The following is a 27,461-nucleotide window of genomic DNA, read 5'->3' on the forward strand; positions in this document are numbered from 1 at the left end:
GCCTCATCTGGAAGCTCTGCGGTCTCCTCCACAGCTCTCTGCACTGCCCTGTGGCCTTTCTCTTCCAGCTTGATCCTCACCTTATTCTCCTGGTGCCCATGGCTCCCGACAGGAACAGGGAGGTGTGAGACGAGGGCCCTAGGCAGGTGGCCCCTGTGCCAGGTTTGGGGACTGGGAGCCAGATCTGCCCTGGGCCTGCCTGATGCCAGTGCTGCCCTTGCCCAGGAGGTAGCTTGCTCTGCCTTCCCATCAGCACTTGACCACCTGAGCCTCAGGGCTCATTCCTTGCTGGGCTTCCGGGCACACATGAGCAGGGGCAGGGAGCCATTCATCCCCAAGGCACTGGTGGGAACCTTAGGTCCCTGAACCTGAAGGGAGAGCCCTGAGTTCGGCTGAGAGATGGGACACAGCCTCCCAGCTGGTGCCCTGTGGGGCTCTCACCACTGCCTGCTTCCTTCCTTGTCCTGTAGGGTGAAGTCAGAGGCCATCACTGCCCACCGTGAACCCAAAGAAGAGGTGGAGGATGTAAGCAGCTATCTCTGTACAGAATTGGTATATTCCACTATTAACATGCGGGCACGGGGGGTGGGCAGTGTGGGGTGGGCCCCAAGGGATGCGCTGGTTCTTCTGGGTCTCTGGGCCCTCACCCCTCCTGTGTGGCGACTGCACCCAGCAGCAGCAACACCCCGCCCTGCTTTCTGTGGGATGCCTCCTCTCGGCCCCAAGTCTTTTGCGTGTAGGTGCATTTTGCAGTCATGATCGGGGTCTCTCTGCCTGCTCGGCCCAGCCGCTCTCCCCAAGACAGAACAGCTTGAGTACCTGAGGCCCTCAGGCCCCTCATCTGTCCTCACAAGCTCCCAGAGGTGCATGGAATGTTCTGAGGAAAGCCCTCCACCCCTCTGCTCCCTGGTGGTCCATAGCTGATTGCTCCTAGGAGTGTCTGTGAGGAAGGGTTTGTAGGGCTCCTTGTCTTCCCACCTTCTCTCCAGAATAGGGCCCAGCCACCTGGCCACCTTCCTTAAGGAGAGGGCTGGCATGGATCTTCAACCCAAGGTAGATTTGGAGTGCCAACCTCCCCACTCATCAGCTGTATTTTTGGGGGGTTGTGCAATGCACGTATCAAGATGCTGGCCATGTAGCAGGCACTTGGGAGGCTGTAGCTGTTCATCTTCCCCGTCCTGTGCAGCCCCCCACCTCCAAGTACTGGAGGAGAGAAAGTAGGGACTCGTGGAGCACGAGTTGCCTGTTTGGTGCCTTGGCCTCCTTGCATTGGGCCTGGGGCTGCAGACGCACCCCTGAACTCCAAGTGCTGGCAGTTGGGGCCACTTGGGGGGATGCCCTGCTGCCCACCTGTGCTGCTCCCCCTTGGGCCCCCAGTGCCCTGTGGCAGCCTGGGGCCAATTTGCATAAGGAGACTTGGTCACGCCCTGGATGGCGGATCCCACGCTGAACCACCGGTTCCTCAGGCGTCCGGTTCAGGCGTAGTGAGCGGGTCCTGCTCGCTAGACCTCCCCTGAGACCTCTCTTCCTGCTGCTCCACCTTGGGCTGTCTCCACCATGAGCATGACCAGAGGCATCTGAGATTGCCCAGTGTCCAGGAACTCGTAGGAAAAGACACCAGGGTTGCATCCCTCAAGTGTGTCATGTGACCTTCTGGAAAGAAGGGGGTATTTTCAGGGTGGGTGGCTCCTGTCCCTGTGCCCATGCCCTCCCCACTGTGTTTGCCTGAAGATCCATGGGAGAGCCGCACTCGGGTGCCCCCACCCCTGGGCGGCCCCTGCAGGCTGAGCAGCAGCGCTCTACCTTGTAGGACAAGATCCCCATGGCTCAGCGCCGCCGCTTCACCCGGGTGGAGATGGCCCGTGTGCTCATGGAGCGGAACCAGTACAAGGAGCGGCTGATGGAGCTGCAGGAGGCCGTGCGGTGGACCGAGATGATCAGGTGGGTCTCGGGGCCTCCGTCTTTATCTGGAAGTTGTGATCACTCTGAGGAGCTCCTGGTGATGGATTAAGGCTGACCCCCATCCCTCCTTCTCTTGGGGAGGATTGAAAGGGTGCCGGGGCCAGTGCAGCAGGGTCCCTCTAGGAAGTCATAAGTGACCCACCCAGGAGCCCCTCTTGTCTGATGCTCCATCCCCAGTGGGTTCATGTGGGGGTCCCTAGCAAGGGAGGAAAGGGGGGCCCCGTGAGAGCAGGGTGTGTTGGACTGGGCAGGGCCGAGCCAGATGGGGCAGTGGCTGAGCAGGAGCTTCTTCCCCTGCCTCTCACTGTAGGGCGTCCCGAGAGCACCCATCTGTCCAGGAGAAGAAGAAGTCCACCATCTGGCAGTTGTGAGTTGGGGGCGCTGGGAGGGTCTGGGCAGTAGCCACAGTTGTGGGGATCTCCTCTCGGGCCCACCCCTCACCCCCCACCCCTCGGCTGGCAGCTTCAGCCGCCTCTTCAGCTCCTCCTCCAGCCCACCTCCGGCCAAGCGGTCCTATCCCTCTGTGAACATCCATTACAAGTCGCCCACCACAGCCGGCTTCAGCCAGCGCCGCAGCCATGCCATGTGCCAGATCTCTGGCAGCCGGCCCCTGGAGTTCTTCCCAGATGAGTGAGTTTCTCAGGGCCTCCCTGCCCTCCCCGCTGGCCCACACAGGGGGAAGCCACAGGTCCCAGGGACCCTCCCTTCCAGGCCTCCACCTGGCTGCTTTAGGGGCTGTCATGGGGGTGTGGGGATGGTATCCAGGCATCAGGGGTCATGACCTCTTCATGTACATCCTGTGTCCCATTCCCTAATGGGAGTATTGGATGTCCTTGGCAGAGGCTGCACTCCTCCACAGTCTCTCTTAGTCCCAGAGACATGTGCCTTGCTCCTTGGATGACAGAAGCTTATGGAAGTTTCCCTATAAAGGGCCAGGGTCGGGGAGGGGAGGCTACACTGTAGGTCCCTGCCAGCCAGGCCTTGGTGACAGTGACAGTAGAACAGACAAGGGCAGGGACTGGACATGGCCTCAAGCATAGTGTCGGGGAGACCCCCGCAAAGATGGGCGCTGGGAAAAGGCAAGGACAGGTCCAGGAGGGAGGGCTGGGGTGTTGGGCGTGCTCCCTGCAGACCGAGCGGTAACCTCTCTTCCTCTGCCCAGTGACTGCACGTCCTCAGCCCGGCGGGAGCAGAAGCGCGAGCAGTACCGCCAGGTGCGGGAGCACGTGCGCAACGACGACGGGCGGCTGCAGGCCTGTGGCTGGAGCCTGCCGGCCAAGTACAAGCAGGTGCCTGGGGGCGTGGGGCAGCACGGGGGACACCCACCCCCTCAGCCAGGCCTCCCAGGCCGCAGAAGGGGAGCCCCTGGGGAGTTGCCTGCACACACCCGGCTCCACCTGAGGAGGGCCTGGCCCCCTCTGCCCAGGGCCTGCCATCTGCAGCCCCAGCCCGGATTCTGCAAGACTGGGTAGCCAACCGCTGCCCACATACCCGAGCTGGCCCAGGCCTGGTGCCCACAGTGCCCCTCTGTCTTGTGCTTGCAGCTGAGTCCCAATGGGGGCCAGGAGGACACGCGGATGAAGAACGTGCCTGTTCCCGTGTACTGCCGTCCTCTGGTGGAGAAGGACCCCACCATGAAGGTGAGCCAGGGAAGGGGTGGGGCCAGGAGAGTTCCCCTCCCCTCAGAAGCCAAGTCTCGGCAGGTTTGGGAAGCAGGGAGGAGTGGGTTCCTGGACCTCACAGCCCTGTGCCCCCAGCTGTGGTGTGCGGCGGGCGTCAACTTGAGCGGGTGGAAGCCGAATGAAGAGGACCCTGGGAATGGAGTCAAGCCTGCGCCGGGCCGAGACCCTCTGACCTGTGACCGGGAAGTAGAAGGAGAGTCCAAGAGCAACCACACATCCCCTGAGAAGAAGAAGGTCAGAGTGGCAGGCAGGCCAGGGCTACCTTCTGCTCCTAATGCCCAAATGGCTCTGCTGTGCCCAGCAATCTGGGTGGGAATGACAGAAACAGAACAGATGGGGACAGTGGCCCAAGACTGGGCTCATCTGAGGTTCCCTCCCCTCCCCAGGGCTGGCTGGGCCATGCTGCCTCTGCGGGGCAGGATGCTCGGCAGACAGCCCGGCTGGAGGGGTCAGGCCCACAGGTGCTGTGATCTTCCTGCCAGGAGCACATCTCTCTGCCTGCCCAGGGGCAGGGGGAGGGGCTAAGCACTTGGAGTCCAAGGCTTCATTTTATGTCTCAGCTTGACTTGGGGGCCAGTGACTTATTGCTCAGAGCTCATCCTTTTTCTGAGGAAGGGAGGTCACATGTACCACGATCCAGATGTGATATGCAATTAGGAGTTCTTGCCATCCTGGCGACAGGGGAGGACAGTCGGGTCCCCTAAGGCCACAGGCAAGGCTAGATCCTGAGAGATTCTGGGAGGCCCCTCCAAACCCTGTGTTGCCGGGCGAGTAGCGTGCTCTCAGGCCACCCTGTCCCCATACTCTGAACAGGGAAAGGAGCTGCCGGAGGCAGACACCACCTCCAGCCGCGTGTGGATCCTCACCAGCACCCTGACCACCAGCAAAGTGGTGATCATCGACGCCAACCAGCCGGGCACCGTCGTGGACCAGTTCACCGTGTGCAATGCCCATGTCCTGTGCATCTCCAGCATCCCCGGTGAGCGCTGGCCCCCTACCGCCCAAGGGTGCAGCTTTGTGAGACTCAGAGGGGAGCCAGAAGATCAGCACCACCTCCTTGTGCTGGGGGCTGGGGGGAAGCATCCAGAGAGGAGCTCACTGGTGGTCATGTCCTGCTCAGTCCCATTGATGTCGCAGGGGACCCCAGTCTGACACTCACTGATGACAAAGATATGGGGTGGCATCGCAGGTGGCCTGGGAGTCCCAGGACTCAAGCTCTGGGTGTCATCTTGCAGTGGGGTCTCCTCAGTGTGAGGTGACAGGGCTGTGACTCTCCCCCTAGCGGCCAGCGACAGCGACTACCCTCCAGGGGAGATCTTCCTGGACAGCGATGTGAACCCCGAGGACTCCGGTGCCGATGGTGTGCTGGCAGGCATCACCCTGGTGGGCTGTGCCACCCGCTGCAACGTGCCACGCAGCAACTGCTCCTCCCGCGGGGACACTCCGGTGCTGGACAAGGGCCAGGGTGAGTCCTGAGCCTGAGCCCACGGCCATCCTCTCTTCCCCAGCCCAGCTCACCCCTCCCTTCCACAGGGGAGGTGGCCACCGTCGCCAATGGGAAGGTCAACCCATCTCAGTCCACGGAGGAGGCCACGGAGGCCACAGAGGTGCCAGACCCTGGGCCCAGTGAGACAGAGGTAGCCGCAGTACGGCCTGGACCCCTCACAGAGCACGTCTTCACGGACCCAGCCCCCACCCCACCCCCCAGTGCTCAGCCTGACAGGTGGGCTCTCACGATGGGGCTGAGGGGGAGGGGAGCCTGGTGGAGGTGGGCGGGGCTGGGCTTCCCTAGTTAGAAACCTTCCTGGAGCTCCCATCTTCCCCTCAGTGAGAATGGGCCAGAGGCCAAAGTGAGTGGTGTACAGCCTGAGCCAGAGCCCAGTGGGGACCCTGCCGGGGCCAGCAGCAGTGCCGCGCCCACCATGTGGCTGGGAGCCCAGAATGGCTGGTAAGCTGGGCCTTGGGGGCAGGGGTGGGGTGGGTCCCCTGGGTGAGCCCCACCCACCATGCCTCCCCCACAGGCTCTACGTACATTCAGCTGTGGCCAACTGGAGGAAGTGTCTGCACTCCATCAAGCTGAAGGACTCGGTGCTGAGCCTGGTGTGCGTGACCCTGCCGGGGGTCAGGGCAGGGCGGCAGGGGGGCCTGACAGCCGAGGGTGCCAGCCTAAGCCTGGCTCACTGCCTTTCCATTGCAGGCACGTGAAAGGGCGAGTGCTGGTGGCTCTGGCAGATGGGACTCTGGCCATCTTCCACCGAGGTGAAGGTGAGGCCTGGCCCAGTGGGTAGGGGAATAGCACCCGCCGATGCTGGCCGGGCATGAACCATGCCCGCCTGAGCAGAGATGGCCTGAGCAGGGGTTGTGGGCTCTCTGCAGATGGCCAGTGGGACCTGAGTAATTACCACCTGATGGACCTGGGCCGCCCACATCACTCCATCCGCTGCATGGCAGTCGTGTACGACCGTGTTTGGTGTGGCTACAAGAACAAGGTGCACGTCATCCAGCCCAAGACCATGCAGATCGAGGCGAGTGCGGGCAGGTGGCCGGGCTCAGCCGCACCCTCCAATGGACTCTAGCGGGGGCTTCATGGGGTCCAAGGAAATGCACTCAGAGAAATGACTGGTTTGTCCAAAGTCATGGGCAAGCAAAAAGCAGCTGGGCTGTGAATGCCAGTCTGTCCAGACAGACTGATGGCCTAAGTGGGCCCCGAGCACCTCCTGGGTGCTGGCTGTGGGTGCGGGTGCAGGGTGGGCACTAGGGCTCCTCTTGGGAGCCAGGACTCAAGGGAGCAAAGCAGGCCATAGAGAGCTTGCCATGAGCTGTGTGGATGTCCTGGTGACACTTGGTGGTGGCAGGTTCAGAGCTCCCCTCACCCCTGCCCCGTTGACGGGTTGCCCTGACACCGCAGAAGTCATTTGATGCGCACCCACGGCGGGAGAGCCAGGTGCGGCAGCTGGCGTGGATCGGTGATGGGGTGTGGGTGTCCATCCGCTTGGACTCCACGCTGCGGCTCTACCATGCCCACACCCATCAGCACCTGCAGGACGTGGATATCGAGCCTTACGTCAGCAAGATGCTGGGTGAGGGACTGCCTGGGCCAGGTGGGCGGGGGCAGGAGGGCCCCCCGTGATGGCCCCACTGACCCACCTTCCTCTCTACCCACCAGGCACAGGCAAGCTGGGCTTCTCCTTTGTGCGCATCACAGCCCTGCTCATCGCGGGCAACCGCCTCTGGGTGGGCACCGGCAACGGGGTCGTCATCTCCATCCCACTGACCGAGAGTGAGTGACCCCCAAGGCAGTAGCAGAGATATTGATGGCTGCGGCTTAGGCGCGCGAGTCAGGGTCCCAGGCTCCCATGCTCTGCCCAGGCACACTCAGGAAGACACGAGCTGCCCTGGCCACAGCTCTTCTGTGACTGCTTTTCTCCTCTCCCTTCTATGCTCTGTCCCTCACCTCCCCCAGCCGTGGTCCTGCACCGAGGCCAGCTCCTGGGGCTTCGTGGTAAGTCCAGAGTGCCTGCCTCCTGCTCTCAGAAGGAAGTCCCCTACCTAACCTGGGATGCCCTGGGGATGAGGCTGGCCTTGCTCTCTCACCCTCTGCTCTCCCTGCTGGAAATCCAGACCTCCCCACCAGCAGGCTCAGCTGCTCCTGCCTGGCCCCTCTCTCTCTCCAGCCAACAAGACATCACCCACGTCTGGGGAGGGGACCCGCCCAGGGGGTGTCATCCACGTGTATGGTGATGACAGCAGTGACAAGTCAGCCAGTAGCTTTATCCCCTACTGCTCCATGGCCCAGGCTCAACTCTGCTTCCACGGCCACCGTGACGCTGTCAAATTCTTCGTATCCGTGCCAGGTGAGGGGCTGGCCCTGCTCCCCACAGAGCTGCAGCTGTGACCTCCTTCAGGAGCCTGCATCGGGGCTCCAGCTGCCCCGCTGACATCTTGTGCCCTAATGACAGGGAATGTGTTGGCCACTCTCAACGGCAGTGTGCTCGACAGCCCGTCTGAGGGCCCCGGGCCCGCTGCCCCCGCCGCCGACGCTGAGGCCCAGAAGCTGAAGAACGTGCTGGTGCTGAGTGGTGGCGAGGGCTACATCGACTTCCGCATTGGTGAGTGGGCATGCCCAGGGCCCCAGGTATCCCCTGGCAGTGGCAGCCCCTTCACAGCAGCTGCCCTCTCTCTCCAGGCGATGGAGAAGATGACGAGCCCGAGGAGGGTGCAGGGGATGTGAGCCAGGTGAAGCCCATGCTGTCCAAGGCCGAGCGCAGCCACATCATCGTGTGGCAGGTGTCCTACACTCCCGAGTGAGGCTGCGGCCTCCGGCACCCTGCCCCGCCCAATGCCTGCCACCTGTACATACAGCCCTGCCCACCTGCCCACCACCCGCCCTGCAGGCAGACAGGCACCCGTCCACCCCTCTTCTAACCTCTCAACCTGCAGCTTTCACCTTAGGTCCTGGCCTCCCTTTGAGCTGGCAGAGAGCAGCGATGCAGGGCTGGCTGGGAGGGAGGCACGGGAGTGGGGTCATTCTGACCAGGCAGGGGTAGCACCTCTTGGAACACCTTTTCCCTAGCAGCTGCTGGCTGGCACTCAGCCCACAGTCCTCAAGGCCCCAGGGCACTTCAGGGCCAGAGCATGGCTGAACCCCGAGGTGGGTCAGGCCAGGAGACGCCCCTACAGGTGGCTCCCAGCTCCACCCTGGGCTCCCCACTCCCGTCACTCACTCCCAGGATCCCCCTGAGGGGGAAGCAGGGACTTCACTCCGCGAGTCTTCCCACCCTGAGCCCACTTGCCTTTGCCTGCTGCCCACCAGCGTGGGGGTCCAACCCTCAGGGAACTGGCCGTCTCTAGCCTTCCCTGGACTCCCCCTACCCTAATCCCTGCCGCCCTGGGAACTGGCATGAAAGCACGTAACCAGGCTCCCTGGGGCACCTGCTTGAGAAAATGGACAGATGCCCTCACTTGCTCGAGTCCCATGATCGTCCTGTGTGGCAGTTTCTCACTGGCCCTCACTGACCCATGTCCTCCCCCTGCCCTCCCTCCCCTGCCTGGGCAAAGACCAACCATGTAGGAGCAGGCCCTCCAGTCAACTGCTCCCAGAAGTCTCTAGGATGGAATTTCTTAGGCTGCCAGGGCAGGCTCAAGCCTCAGGAAGAAGGGGAGGCCCCTGGCCCCTTGGATGCAGGCTCAGTCTCAGGGTGATGGGGAAAGGTGTGCTCCAGGCCTGCCCCTGTGCAGTCTCCAAGGAGCCCAGCTCCCAAGACACGCTACTAAGTGCCTAGGGCTGGCGGTGTGGCCTGCTCTCCTGAGGGCAACTGACGACAGGCTGCAGAGGTCCGAAGGGCGGAGGACAGGAGCTGCTTTCAGCCGGCTTTGAGGGGCACCGCCCTGGACTGCCACTACCCCCCAACCTGCCCAGGCCTTATTCCTGTTCCTCGAGGCACAGATCAGGGCAGCCCCAGGTCCTGCTGCCCACCCCTCCCACCAGAGAAGCACAGATCTTGGGCAGCCATCCTACAAGCCCAGCCGGCCACCGCCGCCACGTGCAGCTGCAGGCTTCTCCCTACCACCCCGCCACTCTCCACTGTGATGTATGTCAAGTCCCCTGTCTATTTTCACAGGGCTATGAAGTGACTCGGGGGGTCGCCAGGGGGGTGCAGCTAGGGGAAGGGGCTGGGTGATGATTCTCCTCAGGCTTTGGCCCTGCAAGTGAACCTACGTATCTGCTCTGTATGTAATAAATGTCTTAATACCATACTTCTGTGTCCCTGGGCCCAAGCCAACTCGAACACAAAGATTTTCTTCAGTTTATTATAAAAAGAAACGCTGGGGCCAGCCAAGCGCCAGGATAGCGCCCTGCCCCGTTTCCAAGAGGACTGAACAGGGGCACAGCCTGGGGCTCCCGCAGGGAGGCCTGCAGCAGCCAGGGCTGGGCAGGTGTGCACCTGTCTGCCCTCCTCTAGGTCCTCAAGGCTGTTGTGCTCCCCACCACAGGAAGGGTGTTCTGAGCTCCTGGGGGTGGGGGCGCCCACGTGTGTGCACACCTCCGGGGCCTGGAGATCCACGTCAGAAGGGGGCATCTGCCTGAGAGGCTGCAACCCGCCTACTCGTACAGCCAGTGCCCGGCGCTGTCCTCCCAGCACAGGAGCTCATCCGTGCGGAACCAGAGTGCGATCTCGCGGCGGGCGCTCTCCACTGAGTCGCTACCATGAATCACATTCCTGCGCCGAAGAGGCGCGCGTGAGCGTGGGCGGTAGGGCGGACAGGTGCCCCATACAGCCCAGCTGGGGGAGTCGGGAGCAGCCTTACTTGCCGACCTCGACGCAGAAATCGCCGCGAATGGTGCCGGGTGGGGCGTCGGCCGGGTTTGTGGCCCCAATGAGCGCCCGTGAAGCCCGCACAACGTCCAGACCCTGCCACACCTGCAGACGGGGTCGAGAGGGCGAAGTCAGCCCAAGGTCCGCGCGCCTCCCGCCCACCCGACCGCGGGCACTCACCATGGCCACCACCGGCCCCGAGCTCATGTACTTGACCAGGCGCCCGTAGAAAGGGCGCTCGCGCAGCTCCGCATAGTGCTCGCGTAGCAGCTCCTCGGAGGCCTGGGGAGGGGAACCGGCCAGGTGCGCCAGGAATCGTGTCCCCAGCACCCAGGGACCCCGCCCTCTCCGCCCGCCCCCCGCGCCCGGGAACCCCGCCCTCACCTGCACCAGCTTCAGCGCCACCAGCTTGAAGCCCTTCCTCTCGAAGCGCCGTACGACCTCGCCCACGAGCCTCCGCTGCACGCCGTCTGGCTTCACGGCCAGGAAGGTACGCTCGTGCACGCCGGTACAGGCTACGGGGACCGGCGGGGTCGGGCGCGTCAAGCTCGGCCGTACCCTCTCCCCGCCCGGCCCGACCCGGCCCGCGCTGCTCACCTGCCGGGAAGAGGTTGGCGAAGATGGTCAGCAGCAGACAGATCATGATGGCGGCGGGGCGCGGGCTGCGGCGGGGGCGGGGGCGGTGCGCAGGCCGGGGCGGGGCCTGTGTTTAAAGCTCCTGGGTAGCCTGGCGCCGCTGCCTGGGTGGGACTCAGCGGGGGACGCGGAGAGGCGGTGCCAGTCGTTCATGCCCATGCCTCGACTCTGCGGACGCTAATCTCCGATCTCCCCACGCACCCGGCGCCTGCGCTACACTCCTCGCAGCACCAGGCTGTGAGCACTGGTATCGGCCTGCTCGTCCTTACAGCCCTGCAAACAGCCCGCTACGGTCGCCCAACCCCAAACTCAAAAAAACCACACCCCAGGGCTACTTAATGTGCTTTTATTCGTGTTCACAGCTTCTACCTGGGTCCCTACAGAGGACACACGTCACAGACAAGGGAGCCAAAGCGGAAGTGTCACGTGCCAACACTGGGGCTCCACACCTGCTTGCCCCTCTCAAGTCAGACAGGCGTGTTCGAGCAGCTGGGACAGAGGAAAGACACAAGGTGCAGGGTCTGCCCCTACCCTTTTCCTCCAAAATGTAGAACCTAAGAACAAGTCACTGGAAGGTCGGATCCAGGCTCCCAGGGGCCTGATTCAAGTGTAACCCAAACTGGTGCTCACTGTCTTCCACCCTTCTGGGAGCCTGCCGAGTCTGGCATTTTAGACGGCGGTGCCCTTGGTCTTTCTCTTCGCCTCCAGTTTCTCAGGATAGTCCCAGGGATCAATGCGCGACCTCTCCAGACTCAGCATGGGCTCTTCCGTGCTGGTGTCTCCATTTTTCTGTCGCTCAGCTAGAATCATAGCCCGGAGGAGCGGTGGGTAGGGCACAGAGTGAAGAGTGTCCTCCGGCAACGGCGTGAAAGCGGTGAAGGCTTCCTCCTCGTGCTTGGGCACCACCCGCCAGTCGTGGTGCATGACCTGTTCTATCTCCCGAGCCTCACTCTCCGTCTTTCCTGGGGAAAAAAGGACGAGGCTTACTGCACACACGCTGGCCGAACAGTCTGTTGCCGGCAGCCAGCCTACCTTGTCTCCAACACAGCCTTACCTTTGAAGGTCAAGATGCCCCAGGCCTTCCCGTGGTCCAAGTTCTGCAAAGCAAGTGGGGAGGAGAATCAGTTCAGAAAGCTTGCTTGTCCAGGGATCGGGAGACAGGTGACCCCATCCCACAAAGTCCCGCGCAGGGAAGGCAGAGGTGCCCAGCGTTGCGGGGGCGGGGCGATGGGGACGGTGTCGACGGTGCGCGCACCTCCGCCGTGTAGTCAGGCCGAACCCGCGTGAGGCGCCAGTAGCATGGCTCGTCGTGCTGCCACAGCCAGGACTTGCGCGTGACGAGGCGGCCCAGGCCGAAGAGAGGGAGGCGGCTGAGCAGCTGCAGGAGGCGGTTCTCGCGTTGCACATCCATCCAGGCTCGCATGGGCAGCCGGCGGCCCGTGTACGGCCGCGTCACCGTCTCGTAGTCCAGGGCATAGCGCTGCGAGTCGCGCGGCCGGTTCCGTTGCTCGCGCAGGGACCGCACACGGCGGGCCAGCTCGGCGATCAGCCGCGGCCTCACCTTCTTCCGCGCCATGCCGCTGCGGCCGGAAGCCGTCGCCGCGCGCCGCTAGGCTCGTCCGATGCCGGAAGCGGCGGGTGTCCCCCGCAAAGGTGTCCGGGCGCAGCCGGAAGCCGAGAAGAGGCCGGGCGGGCCATGGCGAGGGCTGAGTCTGGGAGGGCCGGGGGTTCGCGCCGGGGCCGGGTCCAGCGGCGGCCCCCGACCTGGGAGATCTCGGACTCGGACAGTGAGGGTCCCGCCGGCGTGGAGGCCGCCGTGAGAGTCCCGGACTCGGCGGATGAGCGCCGGGCGGCGGCCGAGACTCCGCGGCGCCTGCGGCCGGATCAGGCCTTGCGGCGCCTGACGGTGCTCGTCGACCCAGGTGCGGGCGGGCGTAGAGAGTGGCCCGGGGTGGGGAGCCTGGAAGTTCCCCTTAATCCCAGGAGATTATCGTCGGCCCGACTGCAGGTGGGTGAGGCATCTCTCAGGGCCCCCTGTTGGCCAGGAACTGGCACCGGCTTCCCCGCTGGGAAGATTGTTTAGACTCCGTCGTGCGCTGTGGGAGCCGGTCCAGAATGTGTATTGGTAACACATGCTGACCAGGCTGTGCGTCTGCTGTCCCTATCCAAGTAGTGTCTTCGCGTGGGGGAAAGAAGGAGTGACAGCTGACTCCCTCTGCCCCCTCCCAGCCATCCTGGAAGATGCTGGTGCGGATATCCTGATGGAGGCCCTGGACACCTTGGGCTGTGAGTACCGTGTGGAGCCCCAGCGCCCTGCCAGGAGTCTCAGGTGGAGCAGAGTGAAGCCAGACCCTTGCCCCTACGGCGTGAGTGTCCTAGGTTATGTGTTTTATAGCCATGAAGTTAATCTTGAAAGGCACCTGCTGCAGTCGTGCATGTTTTACAGACCAGTAAACTAAGAATGGGGAATGCCGAGTGGGTGATAGTTGTGGGCTGAACGCAGCTGCTGCTGAGGGCTGTTCCATCCCCATCAGGGCTGTGGCCAAAAGTTTTGCCTCGAGGACCTGGGCTGGGGTTAGTCTCAGCAGGAGATGGGATGTTGGACTTTTGTAGAGCAGCACTGGAAGAAACTGCGAGTGGCAGTAACCACGAGCCTCAGAACTTCTGGGGTGTACAGGTCGAGACCCTGGGATGCACAAGGCCAAGGGTGGGCAGCAGTGCCCCGGATGTCCCCACAGGTGCCTCCTGAGGTGTGGGCTGCAGATGAGCAGGACCTGCTGCTGCTGCTGGAGCCTGAGGAGTTTCTTCAGGGTGTGATCCAGCTGACCCAGGTGCTGGGGGAAGGGTGAGGGGGCAGTAATCCTCGTCCACAAATCGTGAGGGACTGGGTTTCCTATCTTGGATGTTCTGGGTGAGATGTAGGAAGGCAGCACTACTCTTGGCCTGGGAGCAGATGGGAGCCGCAGCTACTTCTAGAGGGCAGAGCCAGGATAAGGAGGGTTCTCTGGAGAGCTGAGTCAGAAGTCAGAGGCAGTAAGCTGCCAAGGTGGGGGTGAAGACCAGAGCTGCAGACTGGCTGTGCAATCCACCTTGTGACCCCCAACAGCCCAGCCCGTCTGGCTAGAGGAGAAACAGGGACTGTTCAGCTGATTTTTGCACCAGAGTATCATTAGACCCTCTACCAGTTCCCAGATTAAGCACCTGCTGTGTGCCAGGCGGGCGTGTGTGCAGAGGTGGACTGAGAATGGCGAGGGGGATTGCAGGAGCACAGGACGTGCCCGGGGCCTTACGTGGATTTCCGCCCCACCCCTGCCACCGCCCTTGATCTCAGGGAAGGCACAAAGCCAGTTCTCTAAAGCGAACTGGCTGGGAAGGGACATCCACTCCTGCCGCCAAGCACCACAGGGCCGTTCTCAGTCTCGTTCCCCTTCTTTCTGCAAACTGGTCCCAAAGGACATGTGTGGTAAACCTTGGCTTGCAGATCCGTGGCCCAGCCTGTTCGGTGCCGTGGATCACCCCTGGGAGCCCAGCCTGCCCCCACCTGGCTGTCATTGGTCTGGATGCTTACCTCTGGTACTGGTCACCCTGACACCCTTAGCCTGCCTGACTGCGATGGGAGAGTTCAGGGGAACGGCAGGGGTGGCGCTGGAGGCTGGTGTGTCACAGCTAACCCTCTCCCTTGAGTGGCTCTGGGGGAAGCAGAAGAACCCAGAGGGTGGGACTGATGGGGTGTGGGGAGCTAGAGTGATGGTCACTTCTGCTTAGGTCTCACCAGCCCAGCACTCGGGAGACACGGCTGCCAGAGAGTTCAGCCATGGCCTGTGCCCAGGTGGCAGTCGGTTGGCCCGAGGTGGAAGAGGTGAGCGCAGTCAGGTTGGGTCAGGTGGTTGGCCTGGGCCCTAGCGCTTGGGCTGCTCTCAGACCCAGTGGAGGCTGGTTTGGCATGTGGGTGGCATGTGGCATTGGTCTCAGCTGGGTGTCCCCCAAGGGAGCCCTCCTCTGACCCACACCCACGGGCTTACCCCCTCCCTCCTCAGGCCCTGGTGCTCCTGCAGCTCTGGGCAAACGTGGATGTGCTACTGGTGGCCTCCTGGCAGGAGCTGAGTCAGCATGTGTGCACCTTCACCAAGGCCCTTGCCCAGCGCCCCTTCAAGTGTGTGAGCCTCACCCTGCTGGTGGCTGCTGCCAGGAGGGGGTGGGGGTATGGGGCGGGCACTCAGGAAAGGTGGACGAAGCCTCTAGGAGCCTCCCCACACCCTCCCCTTTCCAGGCAGGCCCGGGAGTCGGGGCCCTTTTCCTTCTGCACTGCAGGGCACTGGGCAGCAGGCGAGCGAGTAGCAAGAGATGGCACAGGGCTGCGGGCGGCCTGGTGGCGGCAGATCCAGCAGTTCAACCGGGTCAGCCCAGCTGTGGCCGATGCTGTTGTCACCGCCTTCCCCTCCCCCCGCCTTCTGCAACAGGTGCTCCCTCTCCCCCAGTCCCTGGTATGGAGGGTCCCCAAGACCTGCCCTGCTCATCCCTCTGCCTGCCCTAGGCGTATGTAGCCTGTGGCTCGGAGCAGGAGCGCCTGGCCCTCCTGGCTGACCTCCCAGTGAAGATGGGTGAGGGTGTGCGGCCCCGCAGGGTGGGGCCCGACCTTTCCCGCCGCATCTGCCTCTTCCTGACCACTGACAATCCTGACCTCCTGCTGGACCTGGGCTCCTGACCACGCTTCGAGGACCAGGTAGGGCTTCTGCCACCTACTGGCAGGACATGATGCAGCCTGCCCAGGGTACTGACTGCAACCCACAAGGGGCGGTATGCAGGGAGCAAGAAAATGGGTACAGGTCTGACCCCCAAGGTGGGGGCGGGGGGAGGGGCGGTTCTTGAATAACTGCTATGGGCAGAAGAGAAAATTGTTTTCTTGCTGGGAGATGCCAAGTGGTTGAAGGTCTGGAGAAGATTGGGGCAGGGTTCACATGCCCTAGGGCCTGTACGTAGGCATAGGGGCTGGTAGCTGGCTGGGGAGTACCTAAGGTCCCCTCTGGGGGAAACACTGGTCACCTGGAGACTTGAGGAGTAGCACCTTCAAAAAGGAGCAATAAAATAAAGCCTTGAGGAAGGAAAGAGAATCAGGTTCTCTCTTCCCCAAGGTGCTGACACTCCAACCAGAGAAAAGCTGTGGACACCTTTGAGCCCCAGGCCCTCAGTCTGACCCCTTTTGTCCTGCCCATGTGTAAGCATTAGACATAGACTCTAAGTTTATTACTGTCATTTCAGCCTCAGACGGAAGGAACAGCAGCTGACGACATGCAAAGCACGTTAAAAAACCCAGGGCCAGCAGTACAGGAAGGGCCGAACTCCAGGAGGCCACCCTCCTTGCAGAGAGCAGACCCCAGCCCCCCGGCTCTCCTCCCAGGCCTGCAGCCTGGGTCCAGCAGCAATAGGGCAGCGGCTCCCCCAAGACTGAGGAAAGTGGCTGCTCCCACACCTGGCCCAGGACGCAGATAGACTCAGACAGGCCTGGTCTCGGGATCACTGGGCCACGGCCCCGGAGCCTCCACAGCCAGGCCTGTCCCAGCCTCTGGCAGCTCAGCCCACCTTCCTGTGTTGCCCTGGGGGGTGTTGGGAGGAAGGAGGGGGAACACCATCCAGCCCCTCATCTCCGTGGGGTGAACTAGGTCCTTCGGCAGCGCTTCCTCTGGCAGCGCCGGGGCTCGGGGCTGCTGGGATCGGCCAGGGGTGAGGGTGCGGGTGTGGGAGGCTGGTGGTGGGCACAGCTCATGCTCAGGACCCAGCCCAGCTTGTGGTGCAGCACCTGCTTGAGGCCAGGCGGCAGGGGCAGGCCCTCGAGCGTGTCCCCGGAGTCAGGCCGAAGCTGGCGCAGGCGGTAGCAGCACAGGTACTGCAGGGAGGTGATGCTGGCGCAGGAGCGGATCACCTTCATGCTGCTCTTGGCTGCCGTGGAGCACACCATTGGGTAGAACCTCTTGTTCTGCAGCTTGGTAGCCGCCACTCCTGGTTGGGGTGGGAAGGCACACAGCCTGAACCCCAGGCTCAGGCCGTCCTGGGAGGTCCTCCTAGGGTGGTGACTAAGGATGCTGAGATTCCCACCCAGCCCTTCCTCATTTGGGGCCCTTTGGACCTCAGGCTTCTATGAGGACAGCCTTTTTGGAAGCCAGGGGCCCTCAACCTGGTCCATACCAGGGGCTCAATGGCAGCTGCGCTATGCAGCCAGGTGTCAAGGTCATATCCTCACCTATGCACTTCCTGTTCTTAAAAAAGGTGAGCGTCCCATGCCAGGTGTCCAGGTGCACGCCGATGATGGAGCCTTGGCCGAACCGTGAGGAGAAGCTCGTCTTGTCACCCTTGTGGTGGAGGAGCCCTGGGGGCAGTGGGGGCGGGGTAAGCCTGGCTGTCTTGAGCCCCCGCAGCCCTGCCCGCCCTGGGGGCCCACGCACCTGTGTAGGAGAGGCCCCAGCTGTCCTCATCCCGGCCGAGCAGGCTGCAGAACGTGTGGTGGTACTTGTCCAGGTCCACGTCCGATGTCCCGATGCCCACCATCTGGGAAGAGTGGGGCTGGCAGAGGGGGCTTGGGACCAGGGCACCTAGCAGCTCCCCCTGTGCCCCGCCAACCACTTACCATGTCGGTGCCATAAACGGGGGAGGTCATCTTGATCTCCCAAAAGTGCTGGCCCTCCCCCAGCTCCTTGGTGCCCCGAATGGCTGCAGTGCCGCAGCTGTACTCCATGTGGAAGTTGACCTTTCGGTTGTCGCAGCTCAGCAGGGTGGCTGAGGACTTGTTCAGGTCGTCCCAGACCCAATCAAAGTCTGCAAGAGCAAGAGGCCCGGGCTGGGCAGGCTCCCCGTGGCCCCAGAGGCCCCACCCACCCACCCTGCAGCCCTACCCGGCGCTCACACTCGTCCTCCTCCCCGCAGCGGCAGTCCCTGCCCCGGTGGGCCGTGTGCAGGCTGCCACAGAAGGCCTCTCTCTGACTGTCACAGTCGCAGAAGGACTCCCCAGTCACAGGCACAGCGCTGGGGATGGACGACGGCAGGGACGAGTACTCAGGGTCCGAATCCGAGTCGCTGTGCTGAGAGGAAGGGGCCATCTGTTCCCACCTGTCCTGCCCTCCACTGGTCCCACCTGACCCCTTCCTCTACTGGCCCCAATGCCCACCGTAGGCCAAAGAAGAGTCTGGGGGTCTGGCCTCAAAGGGCTTCCTCAGGTCTCAAGAGCACCGCCAACCACCCCTTCTATACTGCTAGCCATGGTGACCCTGGACACCTCTTCCTGGCTCAGGAGCTGGGAGGGCCTCCTTCCCAAAGGCCTACCACCCTGGTGGCTTCCTGGGAGTAGAGCAGAGGCCCCTGGAGGCCTGGCCACTACTCAGCCCCAAGGCAGGGCTGCACCCTCAGCCATCCATCACTGTCCAGACTACTACATCACAGATAAAGATGAAGCCACACAGCGAAGTACTCTGCTGACCTAACAAAAGCAGCTTGGTCTCCCCAAAGCAGCCTGGCTCCGGCAAGAGCTGAGCACCATGGTAGGGCCTGCACACCTGTCCTGGGCTATGGCACCCTCGCCATCCTCAGAGAGTTGGCTCTCAACCCCCATCACAGCCCTGATAAGCCCCGCGGTCTTTTGCTACCTCATGCAGGAAAACGTTCTCTGGGGACTTGGCCCTCTACAGGAGGACTCAGTCCTCGAAGTACGGACTCCAAGCTTTGGGGTCATGATCTCAGCCCAGCGGCCAAACACTAAGTGAACCAGTCCAGTTCCAGGGACTGGCTGACTGACAGACCCTCTTGGAGGCCAGCCAGGTGCTCTCTGTGCACCTCGTCATTCCTGCTCTGCAGCCACACGGGCCTCTCCAGACACCTGCCTGGGCTCTGGACCCCCAGCTGACTGGTGAGGGGCTGGAGTCTGACTCCCCAGGGCTAGTGGGTGCAGACAGACTCCGTGTGCCTACTCTCCCAGCCTGCCCAGCTTGGCCTGGGGTCCTGGTTTGGCTCTGGCCTCCACCCTCACTCTCCTGGCCTCTGGCACCCTCTGCACAATGGTCCCAGTGACCTGCTCAGAGCTGAGAATCCTGCTGCCCTGAGAACAAAGACTATGCCCTCCTCCTCTGCCCTGCCCACCTGTCCACTCCCTCCCTGGGGCAGGGGTCACTTTGCCCCTGGATTGCAGCTTTCAGATGTCACGTCAAAGAGGCTCCTCCCGCCCTTCCCTCCACATCCTCTTCTCACAGGCTCCTGACACTCCTTGGTCCTGCTGATCTGCCTCCTGTCCCCAGTACTGAGTTTCTCTACAATTACTCTCAGCCCCACGCACCACACAGAAGCTCCATGAATCAAGGGCAGAAGCTGAGTTCAGGGAGTGAGAAGACTGCACCCCAGGCAGGGCACAGCCACAGCCCCACCACAAGCCATGAGAACTCAGGGCAGAAAGGACAGGAATGTACATGTTCAGCCTTCAAAGATGCTGGGATGACACATTCTCTCACCTACACAAGTACTCTAGGCCCATCAGGTGACTGAACAAGCCACAGGTGTGTGTCAGACACTGTACCCCCAACCCTGGACACCTCCCACATCCCACAGCCATGAGCCAGCAAGGCAGGGACTGACAAGAAAAGACTGCTCCAGGCCACGTGGTCAGTGGGAGCTGGGGGCGGAACAGGAATGCAGGCTGGGGCCTCTTGCTGGCTGGGGCAGGGAGCTAAGGGAGGCCCCAGGAAGGGGGCCTAGCACTTGGCCAGCTCAGAATCATCACCTCCAATTCTCCCCCAAGGCCTGGTGATTCCACAGGGTTCAGCTTCCCTCATGCTGGGGAGGAGAGGCTCCCACCCCTGCCCAGGACACCTGGCTGAGCCAGGACCCCAGTGCAAGGTGGCTGTGACAGAGAAGAGCCAAGTTACCCACATATTACCCCTGCAGGAAGCAGCAGAGGTGACTCAGGGCAGAGCCAAAGCCTAGCTCTGGTCCAGGAGGTTCAGGAAGCTGCCTGTGAAGCCATCCCCACATGCCTCCACCACAAGCACAAAGGCCACACAGCCCCGCCACCCCACCCTGCTGCACAGTGAAGCTCTTCTTGCAAACCTCCAGGTACCTCAGGAACCTGCACTACAGACAAGACAGCTGAGCTGCTCCTCTCACAGCCTCCACGATCCTGGGCCTCCCAGAGCTCAGGGTCTCAGAGCACGGGAAGGCGCAGGAATATTTGTCTTTAAGAATCGAAATTCTTTTTTTAGAGGCACACACACAAATATAGAGTACGGATCTGAACGAGCAAAGGAAATGTCCAGAAAGTTGCACTTCAAGTTAACAATAGCTATTTTTGGAAATTGGTTAAATGGAATGGAGAAGTATTGCTGTTAAACAAAATGACCAAAGTACCTGCTGATACCCTCTTCAGAGAAAAACACACAAAGGAACGTGGTGTCTGCTTTGAGGTCCTGCCACCCAGGGCCACGTGGGTCCTTAACTAGCGTAAAGTGCCTGGGCAAGCAGAGCACACACACAGGACAGCAGGGCCTGAGGCTGGCCCCGTCCTCTGCTCTCGGGGGCATCTTTCCCTTTGAGTCCCAACTCAGGCAATACCTGCCTTGGGTGTCTCCTCACCTTAGTCCAGCCAAGCCCGCCCCCTCCACTGGAACCTACCTGCCCATCAGAGTCGTAGCCCCAGCTGGTGGACCCTGCCAGAGCCACAGCCCGGGCATCAGCGTCTCGACGGGCTGCGCTCAGGACAAAGTGCCACGCTCTGCTGCTCCGGGGACGCCTGGCCATGGTGGACAGGATCTGGAAGGAAGCACAGGGTCTGAGCAGAGGAAGATAAGCAGCACACTGGTAGGTATCCAAACGCCCCCTGCACTCAGGCCCCCAGCCTGCACCAGCCCACCCAGGGCTCCAGAACTCTCTTCAAAAGCGTATACCTCACTCCAGTGTCCAAGCACCTTGATAAAACCCAAGTAGAGAGCCTGGAGCACCATCCAGACATCCATGACTCTTGAATGCCTGTCTCAGCCCCTCTCCAAGCTCAGCCTCAGGAACCCAGCTGTCCGACTTGCATGTCTCTCAGGCATCTCAAACCTGGCCTGCTCCTTCTCTGTTGACCAGCTGGATAAATGGTTATCTCCAACCTCCCGGTTCCTCATGCCAGACACACAGCAGTCACACACTGCAGTCATCCCCAACACATCTTTCCTCCCTCTCATTGTGGCGTCACAGCCCTCCACACCCCACCACACCACCTCTGAAACATGTCCTGAATCCATCTCCATCCCTGCTTGCCTGTCCCGCCCCCACAAAACGCGCCTTCAGTATGGCTCCTCCCACTTCATTCACTATAACCAAGCTTTCTGGGAAATACAAATTTTAAGTCAACGAATTTTTAAATTCCTTAGGGTCTGCGTTGTTCTTAAGATAATATGCAATATCCTACAGAGCTCATCACGCTCTGGCCCCGTTCCAGCTGCGAGATCTTTCCTGCTCTTGGCCCAGAATGCCTTCTTCTCTTTAGCTCTCATTTCCATGTCAGACTTAAAATAGTTAAGTCGATTTCTGTGACCATCTACTTCCTGGCTCTCCCCTGGACTGAAAACCTCAGGAGGGCTGGGACGGTCCCCCAGCCACTACCCGGAGGGAGCGTCAGTGAAAGCAATGGCACAGCTTTCGAGGGATGGGAGCCCGTCTTCAGACCAGCGTCGCTCTGTCCAGCAACGCCCGCCGGTCTCCGAGCTTAAGTGGAGCCAGCTATAGCGTGCCCGACCCAATCCCCGCTCGCCACCTCGGCACACACAGTGGGTGCCACGCTATGCACGCCAAATGCACGGCCCGGAGCCTGACCCCGCTGCGAAGCCAGGCAGCGCGCCCCCAGACCTCGCAGCAGCCGGCTGCTTCCCAATCCGGCATCGCACTCTCAGGGTCGGGCGGTGTTGCGGGGTTCCAACCGCGCCGCGCGCTGGCAACCCGCCTGCCGCCCCGCCCGGCCTGCGGCGCAGAGCCTCGACCGCCTCGCTCGCCGCGCCCGCCTCGCCCGGGCGCCGCCGCCGCAGGAACAAAGGTGCGCAGGCCCTGCCGCCCGCGGCTCCGCAAGGTCGGCGGGTGGGGCGGGGTACCGAGCCGGACGGGACGGCGGGGACCGAGAGTCCTGTAGACGTGCTGACGCAGCTCGCCGCTCACCTGCAGCCGCCCTGCCGCCGCCGCGCTGCGCCGGGGCTGGCCGTGACCTACTTTCTGCTCCCGAGCGAGACGTAAACAATCCCCGCCCCCGCACCGCATTGGCCCCGCAGCGCGCGCGGCTCGGAGCTTCGGGTGGGGGGCGGGCCTCGCAGCACATACTTCTTGCTCAGAGGCTCTTGGACCTGTGAATCTTAGTCTGACGTCCCCATTGGTCACATCTCAAACTATCTCAGACAAGGCCTGCGCGCCCATTGGGCTTGGGGCGAGGAAAAGAGGCGGTCCCACGTTCGGGCGTTGATACGGAAGTGAGTCCCTTTCCTGCGCGTCGCCTGCGTCTGAACTGGCGTGCACCTGTAGTGCGATCTGATTGGCTGAAGGTAGCGAGAGCAGGCCTATCAGGAGGAGTCAGGGGCGGGCTCGCACTTCCCATTGGTCTGAGGGCGCTTCACTCAGGCCGGGAGGCGGGCGGAAGCGGAAGGAAGCCGTGTGGCTACCCAGGCAGGATGGAGGCGGCCGCGGGTGAGTGTGCTGGGTTGCGGGGTCTTCCCGTTAGCAGGCGTGAAGGGGAGAATGAAGGAGCTGGCACGCAGCAGCTGGCCGGGTCTCTTGGTTTTAGCACACCGTCTGTTTACAGCGTAAAGGTCGCAGAGGTGCCCCTGTATGTGTTTGGTCATTATGGCGCTTAGAAAGAAGTCTTGAATAAGGGGTTCTGGTAGCTCACAGCAAAAAAAAAATGTGATAATAAATATATATATGTTCATGTATAACTGAAAAATTGTGCTCTACACTAGAATTTGACACAACATTGTAAAATGGCTATAACTCAAAAATGTAGAAAAGGGGGGTTAAAAGAAGGAAAAGCAAAATATCGCATAATCTTAGCTTTTTGTAGAAACATTATTCTAACTTTAAAAGCCTTGATTTTTAAAAAGTGAAAGTCTTGTGGGACAGAATATAGACATAAAGTTGGGCTCAATCAGGCCTACAAAGAGTAGCCAGACAGACCTTTATTAGTAGCAATTTGCCACATTACCTTCTAAAAGATCTCAGGTCTGGTATCTTGGGCACAAAGCTCTCATAATGCTGGACTCATCCATCAGATTATAAACATAAAACTGGAGAAAAAACCTGAAAAAGCTTGTTAGGATAAGGGCAGACTTGCTACAAGATGAGAGGAATATCTCTAGTTTGATTGATGAAGGTTTTTGTTTTTTTTTTAACTAGGGGGAAAATGAGTATAGAAATCCAAAAAGCCTAACGGGGTATGCAGTAAACTTCCTTGTTCCTAGAGGCAACTGTATCTTTCTATAAAGATTCTTTACAAGTAAAAATTTCCATACTTGTCTGTTGTATCAAATAACCGTTATGTGGTTGGACTTAAGGCTCTTTATCCATAGAGGGGGCCCCCCACTTCCCTCCATGGGGAGATACTGCTTTTCTTTGCTCCTTCCAGTGCAGCCTTTCACATCTAGTGGGCACCCAGGTTATCTTTGAAAACCTGTCCATAAACTTTTTCCATTTACTTACGAGTGAAGTTTCTTCTGGTTGGCTCCTAAGGATTGTTGTCTGAGAAGTTCACAGCCTGAAGGGAGCAGGATTGTCCTGTTTGATGCTCAGGCAGATAAAATTCCCCAGCCTCACAAGTGAAGAAAGCCAGTCGTCAGTATTAGGAACTTGGTGGTGCAGCACCCGCACAAAGGGCGAGTAGAAATCAGGACCCAGGTCTACTCTTTCCCGAGTTCCCACCAGAGCAGCCACTGCCCCCACCTCCCCAAGAAAAAGGGCGAAATTGATTCCCAAATGCTTTTTGATATTAAAGCAATTTAAGTAATAGGTTTTTAAACTGTCACAGAGGTGATCTTGAGGGCACAGTGTCCAGGGCTTATATTTGCAGGCAGTGATCTGGGTAGTTGGGCGAGGGTCTCCTTTCTTTGTTACCTGAAAAGATCTCTCAGCCCCCAGTACTGGGAGGAGACCCAGGACAGGCACTGTAATGCATTTATGACAAGGACCTTTGGGAAAGCCAGGCCAGGAGCCCTCTGAGTTCTTTCTCGGGGGGCTTTGGTGGTGCGGGCCTTTGAACCTACTCCATGAGAGATGAGTCAGGAGGAAGGCAGTATTTATTGACCTTTTGTTGAGCCCCTTCTGGGGACCCGGGCATGCAGTGAGGGTAGTGGAGCGAGCAGCTTGGAGGCCAGGCAGGAGTCTGGATGCTGAGGTCCTAAGGGCGCTGGAGCAAGAACATGGGGGTTTTGCAGGGGCTGAGGGTTGTGTGCAGACGGCAGCCCTGTGGGGTGGCAGGGATTGGGATGGTAAGTATTTATTGGGTAGCATTTCAGGCTCAGTGGAAGGAAGAGGAGCTGGGGCAGAGTGGCCTGTGGCTGACAGGGCTCTACAGAATGGTTGGGCCAGGGCCTGCCCTTGTGTACCCAGGGTTTCTTAAGGCACGACCTCAAGCCATCAAGATGGCCTGACATCCACACCCACACATGATTGTGGCTGCTCTGATCCCAGAGCTGTAACATCCCTCCTGAGAACTGGAGGCTGGGGCTGCCTTGAGTTCCTCTTCTGACCCCAGGGAAGGGGGCTGGGCGCCTGCAGGTCAGACCAGAAAGCTGCCTTGGCACAGCTGTACCTCCTGGCTACAAGGACGACCCTATTACATTAGTCTCCACCCACTTCCCTTGGAATCAGCTGGGAGCCGGCAATCTTTGGCCTGTGTGCCTGTGGGCTCACAGGTGTGCAGTCCCAGGTGTGCACACTGGAGGGAGGCGTGGTTTGAGGCATTTCTTGCCCCAGCAGCCCTGCTCCAGATGGAGTGGGAGCAGCCACTTTTAAGGAACAAGATGGTTGGATCTGGGGCCTTTTGGAAGCCCTTCTGCCTTGTGTCAGGGTGAAGGGGCAGGTCTCAGGGAAGTGCCCAGTGACCCCGCATGAGTGAGCAGTGGAGAGTGTCCAGGGCGAAGGCAAAGCCCTGCCCTCTTCCCCTGTTGTCCTTTTGACCAGAGCCCGGAAACCTGGCCGGCGTCAGACACATCATCCTCGTCCTCTCAGGAAAGGGGGGCGTCGGGAAAAGCACCATCTCCACGGAGCTGGCCCTGGCCCTGCGCCATGCGGGCAAGAAGGTGAGAGCCTCCTATCCAATCATGGTATCTGTTCTCCCCTAACGCCCGCGCCAGCTGCCCCTCGTGGGTGGACACGTGGGCAGTGGCTGGGTTCTTCCTGCCTGGTGGTGCTGGTCCTAGGGAGGCCCCTACATGCCAGTGGCTGTCCTGCCTCCTTGCAGGTGGGAATCCTCGACGTGGACCTGTGCGGCCCCAGCATCCCCCACATGCTCAAGGTGCAGGGCCAGGCTGTGCATCAGTGTGACGGAGGTTGGGTCCCAGTTTTCGTGGACCAGGCGCAGAGCATCTCTCTCATGTCCGTGGGCTTCCTGCTGGAGAAGCCAGATGAGGCTGTGGTGTGGAGGGGCCCCAAGAAGAACGGTAACAACCCGGGGGAAGGGGGACAGCACCGCCAGCCTCCTGGCCTCTCCTAGCTGCCCCCTCAGTGCTCAGTTAGAAAGCTGTGCAGGAACCCCAGGGCGGCTGGCACTCCTCCACACCGCCCTCCCCTGCAGCACCAGCCTTGGGTAAGGTTGGGAAGACTCCCGTGCTAGCTGCTTCACTTCCCAAACTCTGCTGCCACTCAACTGAGCAGGCGGCCCACATGCGTTCAGGCTGTAGGCGCATCTGCTAAGACCTGACGTCACCCAGCGTAGGGCGAGAGGTTGGGCTCTGGTGTCTCCACCCCAGCAAATGGCATCACATTCCCTGTGTTGGGCGGAGAGAGGCTGCCAGGTGTGAGAGCACGTGCAGGGCCAGGGCTGCTTCCACACCATGCTGACTGCAGGCCGCCTCTCTCAGGCACAGACACCCCAGGAGGGTCACAGCTCTGGCTGTCCTCAGCTAAGGCCTGAGCAGAAGTCTTGGGGCGGTGGGGGTGAGGGGGTGGGGAATGGTCTCCCTGCTGCCTGTGCTCGGCCTGTCCTGGTGAGGAAGGCACACACAGCCACCGTGATGCCGGCTGGGAGGAGGCAGCGCGCTGTGAGTGACACCCTCATGAGACCCCTGCCTCGCCTGCTCTCCCCCTACCCCGGCCCTCCCTGGGTCTCCGCAGCACTGATAAAGCAGTTTGTGTCTGATGTGGCCTGGGGGCAGCTGGACTACCTGGTTGTGGACACGCCCCCAGGGACCTCTGATGAGCATATGGCCGCCGTGGATGCCCTGCGCCCCTACAGCCCCCTGGGGGCCCTCGTGGTCACCACACCCCAGGTACTGCGGGAGCGCCATCCTGTCTGCCCGCCCGTGTGCGACCTCACTCTGGGCAGGCACTCTCCCTACTCTTTCCGCTCATCTTGACTGAGTTTTCAGGGTGCCCATCGGCAGGTCTTTTCTCTTTCCTGGTCTCCAGGCAGTGTCCGTGGGGGATGTGAGGCGGGAGCTGACCTTCTGTAGGAAGGTGGGGTTGCGGGTGATTGGGATCGTGGAGAACATGAGCGGTTTCGTCTGCCCGCACTGCGCGGTGAGCTGTGGGAAGTGGCGGGGTGGGGGCCAACCCCTCCCCTTGAGTGTGGCACGAGGCCTGGAGGTGGACCCCGCGCCTCTGTGTCCTAGGAATGCACCAACGTCTTCTCCAGGGGAGGTGGCGAGGAGCTGGCCAGACACGCCGGAGTCCCCTTCCTGGGTGAGTGAGCCAGGGCTGCCCCTGGCCTCTGCTCCAGGTGGTCCCACCTCCCCACACCCCCTGCCGCAGGGGAGAGGAGAGAAGGAGTGTCCTCTGCCCTCCTGCTGTGTGGCACCTCACCGCTAACAGATGGGTTGCTGCTGCCTGGCTGGAGGGAGGCAGCCCCGTGGCGCTGACAGCCGGCTCCTGGGCTGTGGGAGGTGCGTGACCGGGACAGGCCTTGCTCTCACCGCCTCCCCCTCCCCCGGCCCCCTTCCTCCTCTTTGCAGGCTCTGTGCCCCTGGACCCCGAGCTCACAAGGAGCCTGGAGGAGGGCCGGGACTTCATCCAGGAGTTCCCCTCCAGCCCTGCGTTTCCCGCGCTCTCCTCCATAGCCGAGAAGATTCTAAATGAGACACCCATTTGACTGTCCTGACCAAGGTGGCCTTGAGCATCTCCCCTCTGTGGCCGTGGGGCTCCTGCTCACCTACTAGAGCAGAGGCACTGGGCAAGGTTCCTGGAACCTGCAGGCTGGGCTGCGCAGCACCAAGTGTTCCTCTCTGCAGGCCCTGTCGGTGCTTCAGCGGCATCTCGGTGTCAGAGCCACCGACAGTGAGTGGTTCTACCTGGTTAGCCTGTGGCGAGGCCCCGGGGGATTGTGTGCGGTCTGATGCCGTGGCCTGAGTGCCCTGATGGTGTATGATCACTCTTGGTGCGTTCTGGTACTCATTGCCCCAGGCAGGAGACAGGCTGCTCCTGACAGCCAAGTCCCCATGTTGTTCACAAAGCTCGTGTGTCTGGAAGCTTGCCAGGCCCCCACCGTCCTCAGGTGCCCTGGGCCCCTGCAGCCCATAGGCTGGTACTCATGGTATAGGAGGGAGCACCCAGTGAGGTGTCAAGCTTGTAACCCAGAAGAGCACAAAATAAACGTGTCCCCCCACCGAGGTTACAGGTTTGACCTTTCTAGATCATTCTGCTCTGGTCCCACCTCCTC

General features: G+C 61.2%; 6 protein-coding genes across 22 annotated transcripts in view; 3 read left to right on the forward strand and 3 right to left on the reverse strand.

The window, feature by feature from the left end:
- MAPK8IP3 (mitogen-activated protein kinase 8 interacting protein 3) overlaps positions 1–9,401 on the forward strand; it is a 44,693-nt gene extending 35,292 nt beyond the window's left edge. For 10 of the 12 annotated variants that reach the window (XM_031687098.2, XM_031687100.2, XM_072942382.1 and 7 more), the window contains 20 exons: positions 471–552; positions 1,811–1,941; positions 2,273–2,329; positions 2,425–2,592; positions 3,125–3,251; positions 3,507–3,602; positions 3,720–3,878; positions 4,458–4,623; positions 4,927–5,109; positions 5,178–5,367; positions 5,473–5,592; positions 5,666–5,746; positions 5,842–5,909; positions 6,021–6,169; positions 6,553–6,724; positions 6,811–6,924; positions 7,108–7,146; positions 7,319–7,498; positions 7,604–7,753; positions 7,831–9,401. In XM_031687098.2, the coding sequence (XP_031542958.2) occupies positions 471–552; positions 1,811–1,941; positions 2,273–2,329; positions 2,425–2,592; positions 3,125–3,251; positions 3,507–3,602; positions 3,720–3,878; positions 4,458–4,623; positions 4,927–5,109; positions 5,178–5,367; positions 5,473–5,592; positions 5,666–5,746; positions 5,842–5,909; positions 6,021–6,169; positions 6,553–6,724; positions 6,811–6,924; positions 7,108–7,146; positions 7,319–7,498; positions 7,604–7,753; positions 7,831–7,952 (2,554 nt within the window). In that variant the 3' untranslated portion in view covers positions 7,953–9,401. The remainder of the gene's footprint in view (positions 1–470; positions 553–1,810; positions 1,942–2,272; positions 2,330–2,424; positions 2,593–3,124; positions 3,252–3,506; positions 3,603–3,719; positions 3,879–4,457; positions 4,624–4,926; positions 5,110–5,177; positions 5,368–5,472; positions 5,593–5,665; positions 5,747–5,841; positions 5,910–6,020; positions 6,170–6,552; positions 6,725–6,810; positions 6,925–7,107; positions 7,147–7,318; positions 7,499–7,603; positions 7,754–7,830) is intronic. The other 2 variants (XM_072942383.1, XM_072942384.1) reach the window with 1 other exon arrangement.
- Positions 9,402–9,437: 36 nt separating this feature from the next.
- On the reverse strand, positions 9,438–10,671 carry NME3 (NME/NM23 nucleoside diphosphate kinase 3). Its single transcript, XM_072942406.1, has 5 exons — positions 10,559–10,671; positions 10,346–10,476; positions 10,142–10,243; positions 9,954–10,066; positions 9,438–9,865 (listed from the first exon to the last, which is right to left on the reverse strand). The coding sequence occupies exons 1-5, from the start codon at positions 10,602–10,604 to the stop codon at positions 9,748–9,750; spliced, it is 510 nt and encodes a 169-aa protein (XP_072798507.1). The 5' UTR covers positions 10,605–10,671; the 3' UTR covers positions 9,438–9,747.
- A 256-nt stretch (positions 10,672–10,927) lies between these two features.
- Positions 10,928–12,220, reverse strand: MRPS34 (mitochondrial ribosomal protein S34). Its single transcript, XM_006204257.4, has 3 exons — positions 11,853–12,220; positions 11,652–11,694; positions 10,928–11,559 (listed from the first exon to the last, which is right to left on the reverse strand). The coding sequence occupies exons 1-3, from the start codon at positions 12,171–12,173 to the stop codon at positions 11,267–11,269; spliced, it is 657 nt and encodes a 218-aa protein (XP_006204319.3). The 5' UTR covers positions 12,174–12,220; the 3' UTR covers positions 10,928–11,266.
- EME2 (essential meiotic structure-specific endonuclease subunit 2) lies at positions 12,156–15,992 on the forward strand. 4 transcript variants are annotated; one of them, XM_072942400.1, is made up of 9 exons: positions 12,294–12,519; positions 12,827–12,963; positions 13,336–13,428; positions 14,079–14,170; positions 14,363–14,456; positions 14,635–14,750; positions 14,868–15,057; positions 15,132–15,320; positions 15,857–15,992. In XM_072942400.1, exons 1-8 carry the CDS (start codon positions 12,294–12,296, stop codon positions 15,300–15,302), a joined length of 1,119 nt encoding a protein of 372 aa, XP_072798501.1. In that variant the 3' UTR covers positions 15,303–15,320; positions 15,857–15,992. The 4 variants fall into 4 exon arrangements, with proteins under 4 accessions (XP_072798499.1, XP_072798500.1, XP_072798498.1 ...); XM_072942398.1 differs by lacking the exon at positions 15,857–15,992 and having other exon boundaries at positions 12,156–12,519; positions 14,840–15,057; positions 15,132–15,314; XM_072942399.1 differs by lacking the exon at positions 15,857–15,992 and having other exon boundaries at positions 12,156–12,519; positions 14,635–14,754; positions 14,868–15,267.
- On the reverse strand, positions 15,814–22,012 carry SPSB3 (splA/ryanodine receptor domain and SOCS box containing 3). 3 transcript variants are annotated; one of them, XM_015239229.3, is made up of 7 exons: positions 21,764–22,012; positions 20,243–20,380; positions 17,496–17,670; positions 17,220–17,407; positions 17,038–17,140; positions 16,836–16,961; positions 15,814–16,594 (listed from the first exon to the last, which is right to left on the reverse strand). In XM_015239229.3, exons 1-7 carry the CDS (start codon positions 21,860–21,862, stop codon positions 16,254–16,256), a joined length of 1,170 nt encoding a protein of 389 aa, XP_015094715.1. In that variant the 5' UTR covers positions 21,863–22,012; the 3' UTR covers positions 15,814–16,253. The 3 variants fall into 3 exon arrangements, with proteins under 3 accessions (XP_015094715.1, XP_031542963.2, XP_031542962.1); XM_031687103.2 differs by lacking the exon at positions 21,764–22,012 and adding an exon at positions 21,461–21,705; XM_031687102.2 differs by lacking the exon at positions 21,764–22,012 and adding an exon at positions 20,515–20,652.
- A 159-nt stretch (positions 22,013–22,171) lies between these two features.
- NUBP2 (NUBP iron-sulfur cluster assembly factor 2, cytosolic) lies at positions 22,172–27,416 on the forward strand. Its single transcript, XM_006204259.4, has 7 exons — positions 22,172–22,282; positions 24,770–24,888; positions 25,050–25,248; positions 25,922–26,076; positions 26,216–26,326; positions 26,419–26,488; positions 26,758–27,416. The coding sequence occupies exons 1-7, from the start codon at positions 22,267–22,269 to the stop codon at positions 26,892–26,894; spliced, it is 807 nt and encodes a 268-aa protein (XP_006204321.1). The 5' UTR covers positions 22,172–22,266; the 3' UTR covers positions 26,895–27,416.
- Positions 27,417–27,461: the final 45 nt, after the last annotated feature.

This window comes from Vicugna pacos, chromosome 18 (genome assembly GCF_048564905.1).
Source record: "Vicugna pacos chromosome 18, VicPac4, whole genome shotgun sequence".
In the NCBI taxonomy this organism is placed as follows: Eukaryota; Metazoa; Chordata; class Mammalia; order Artiodactyla; family Camelidae; genus Vicugna; species Vicugna pacos.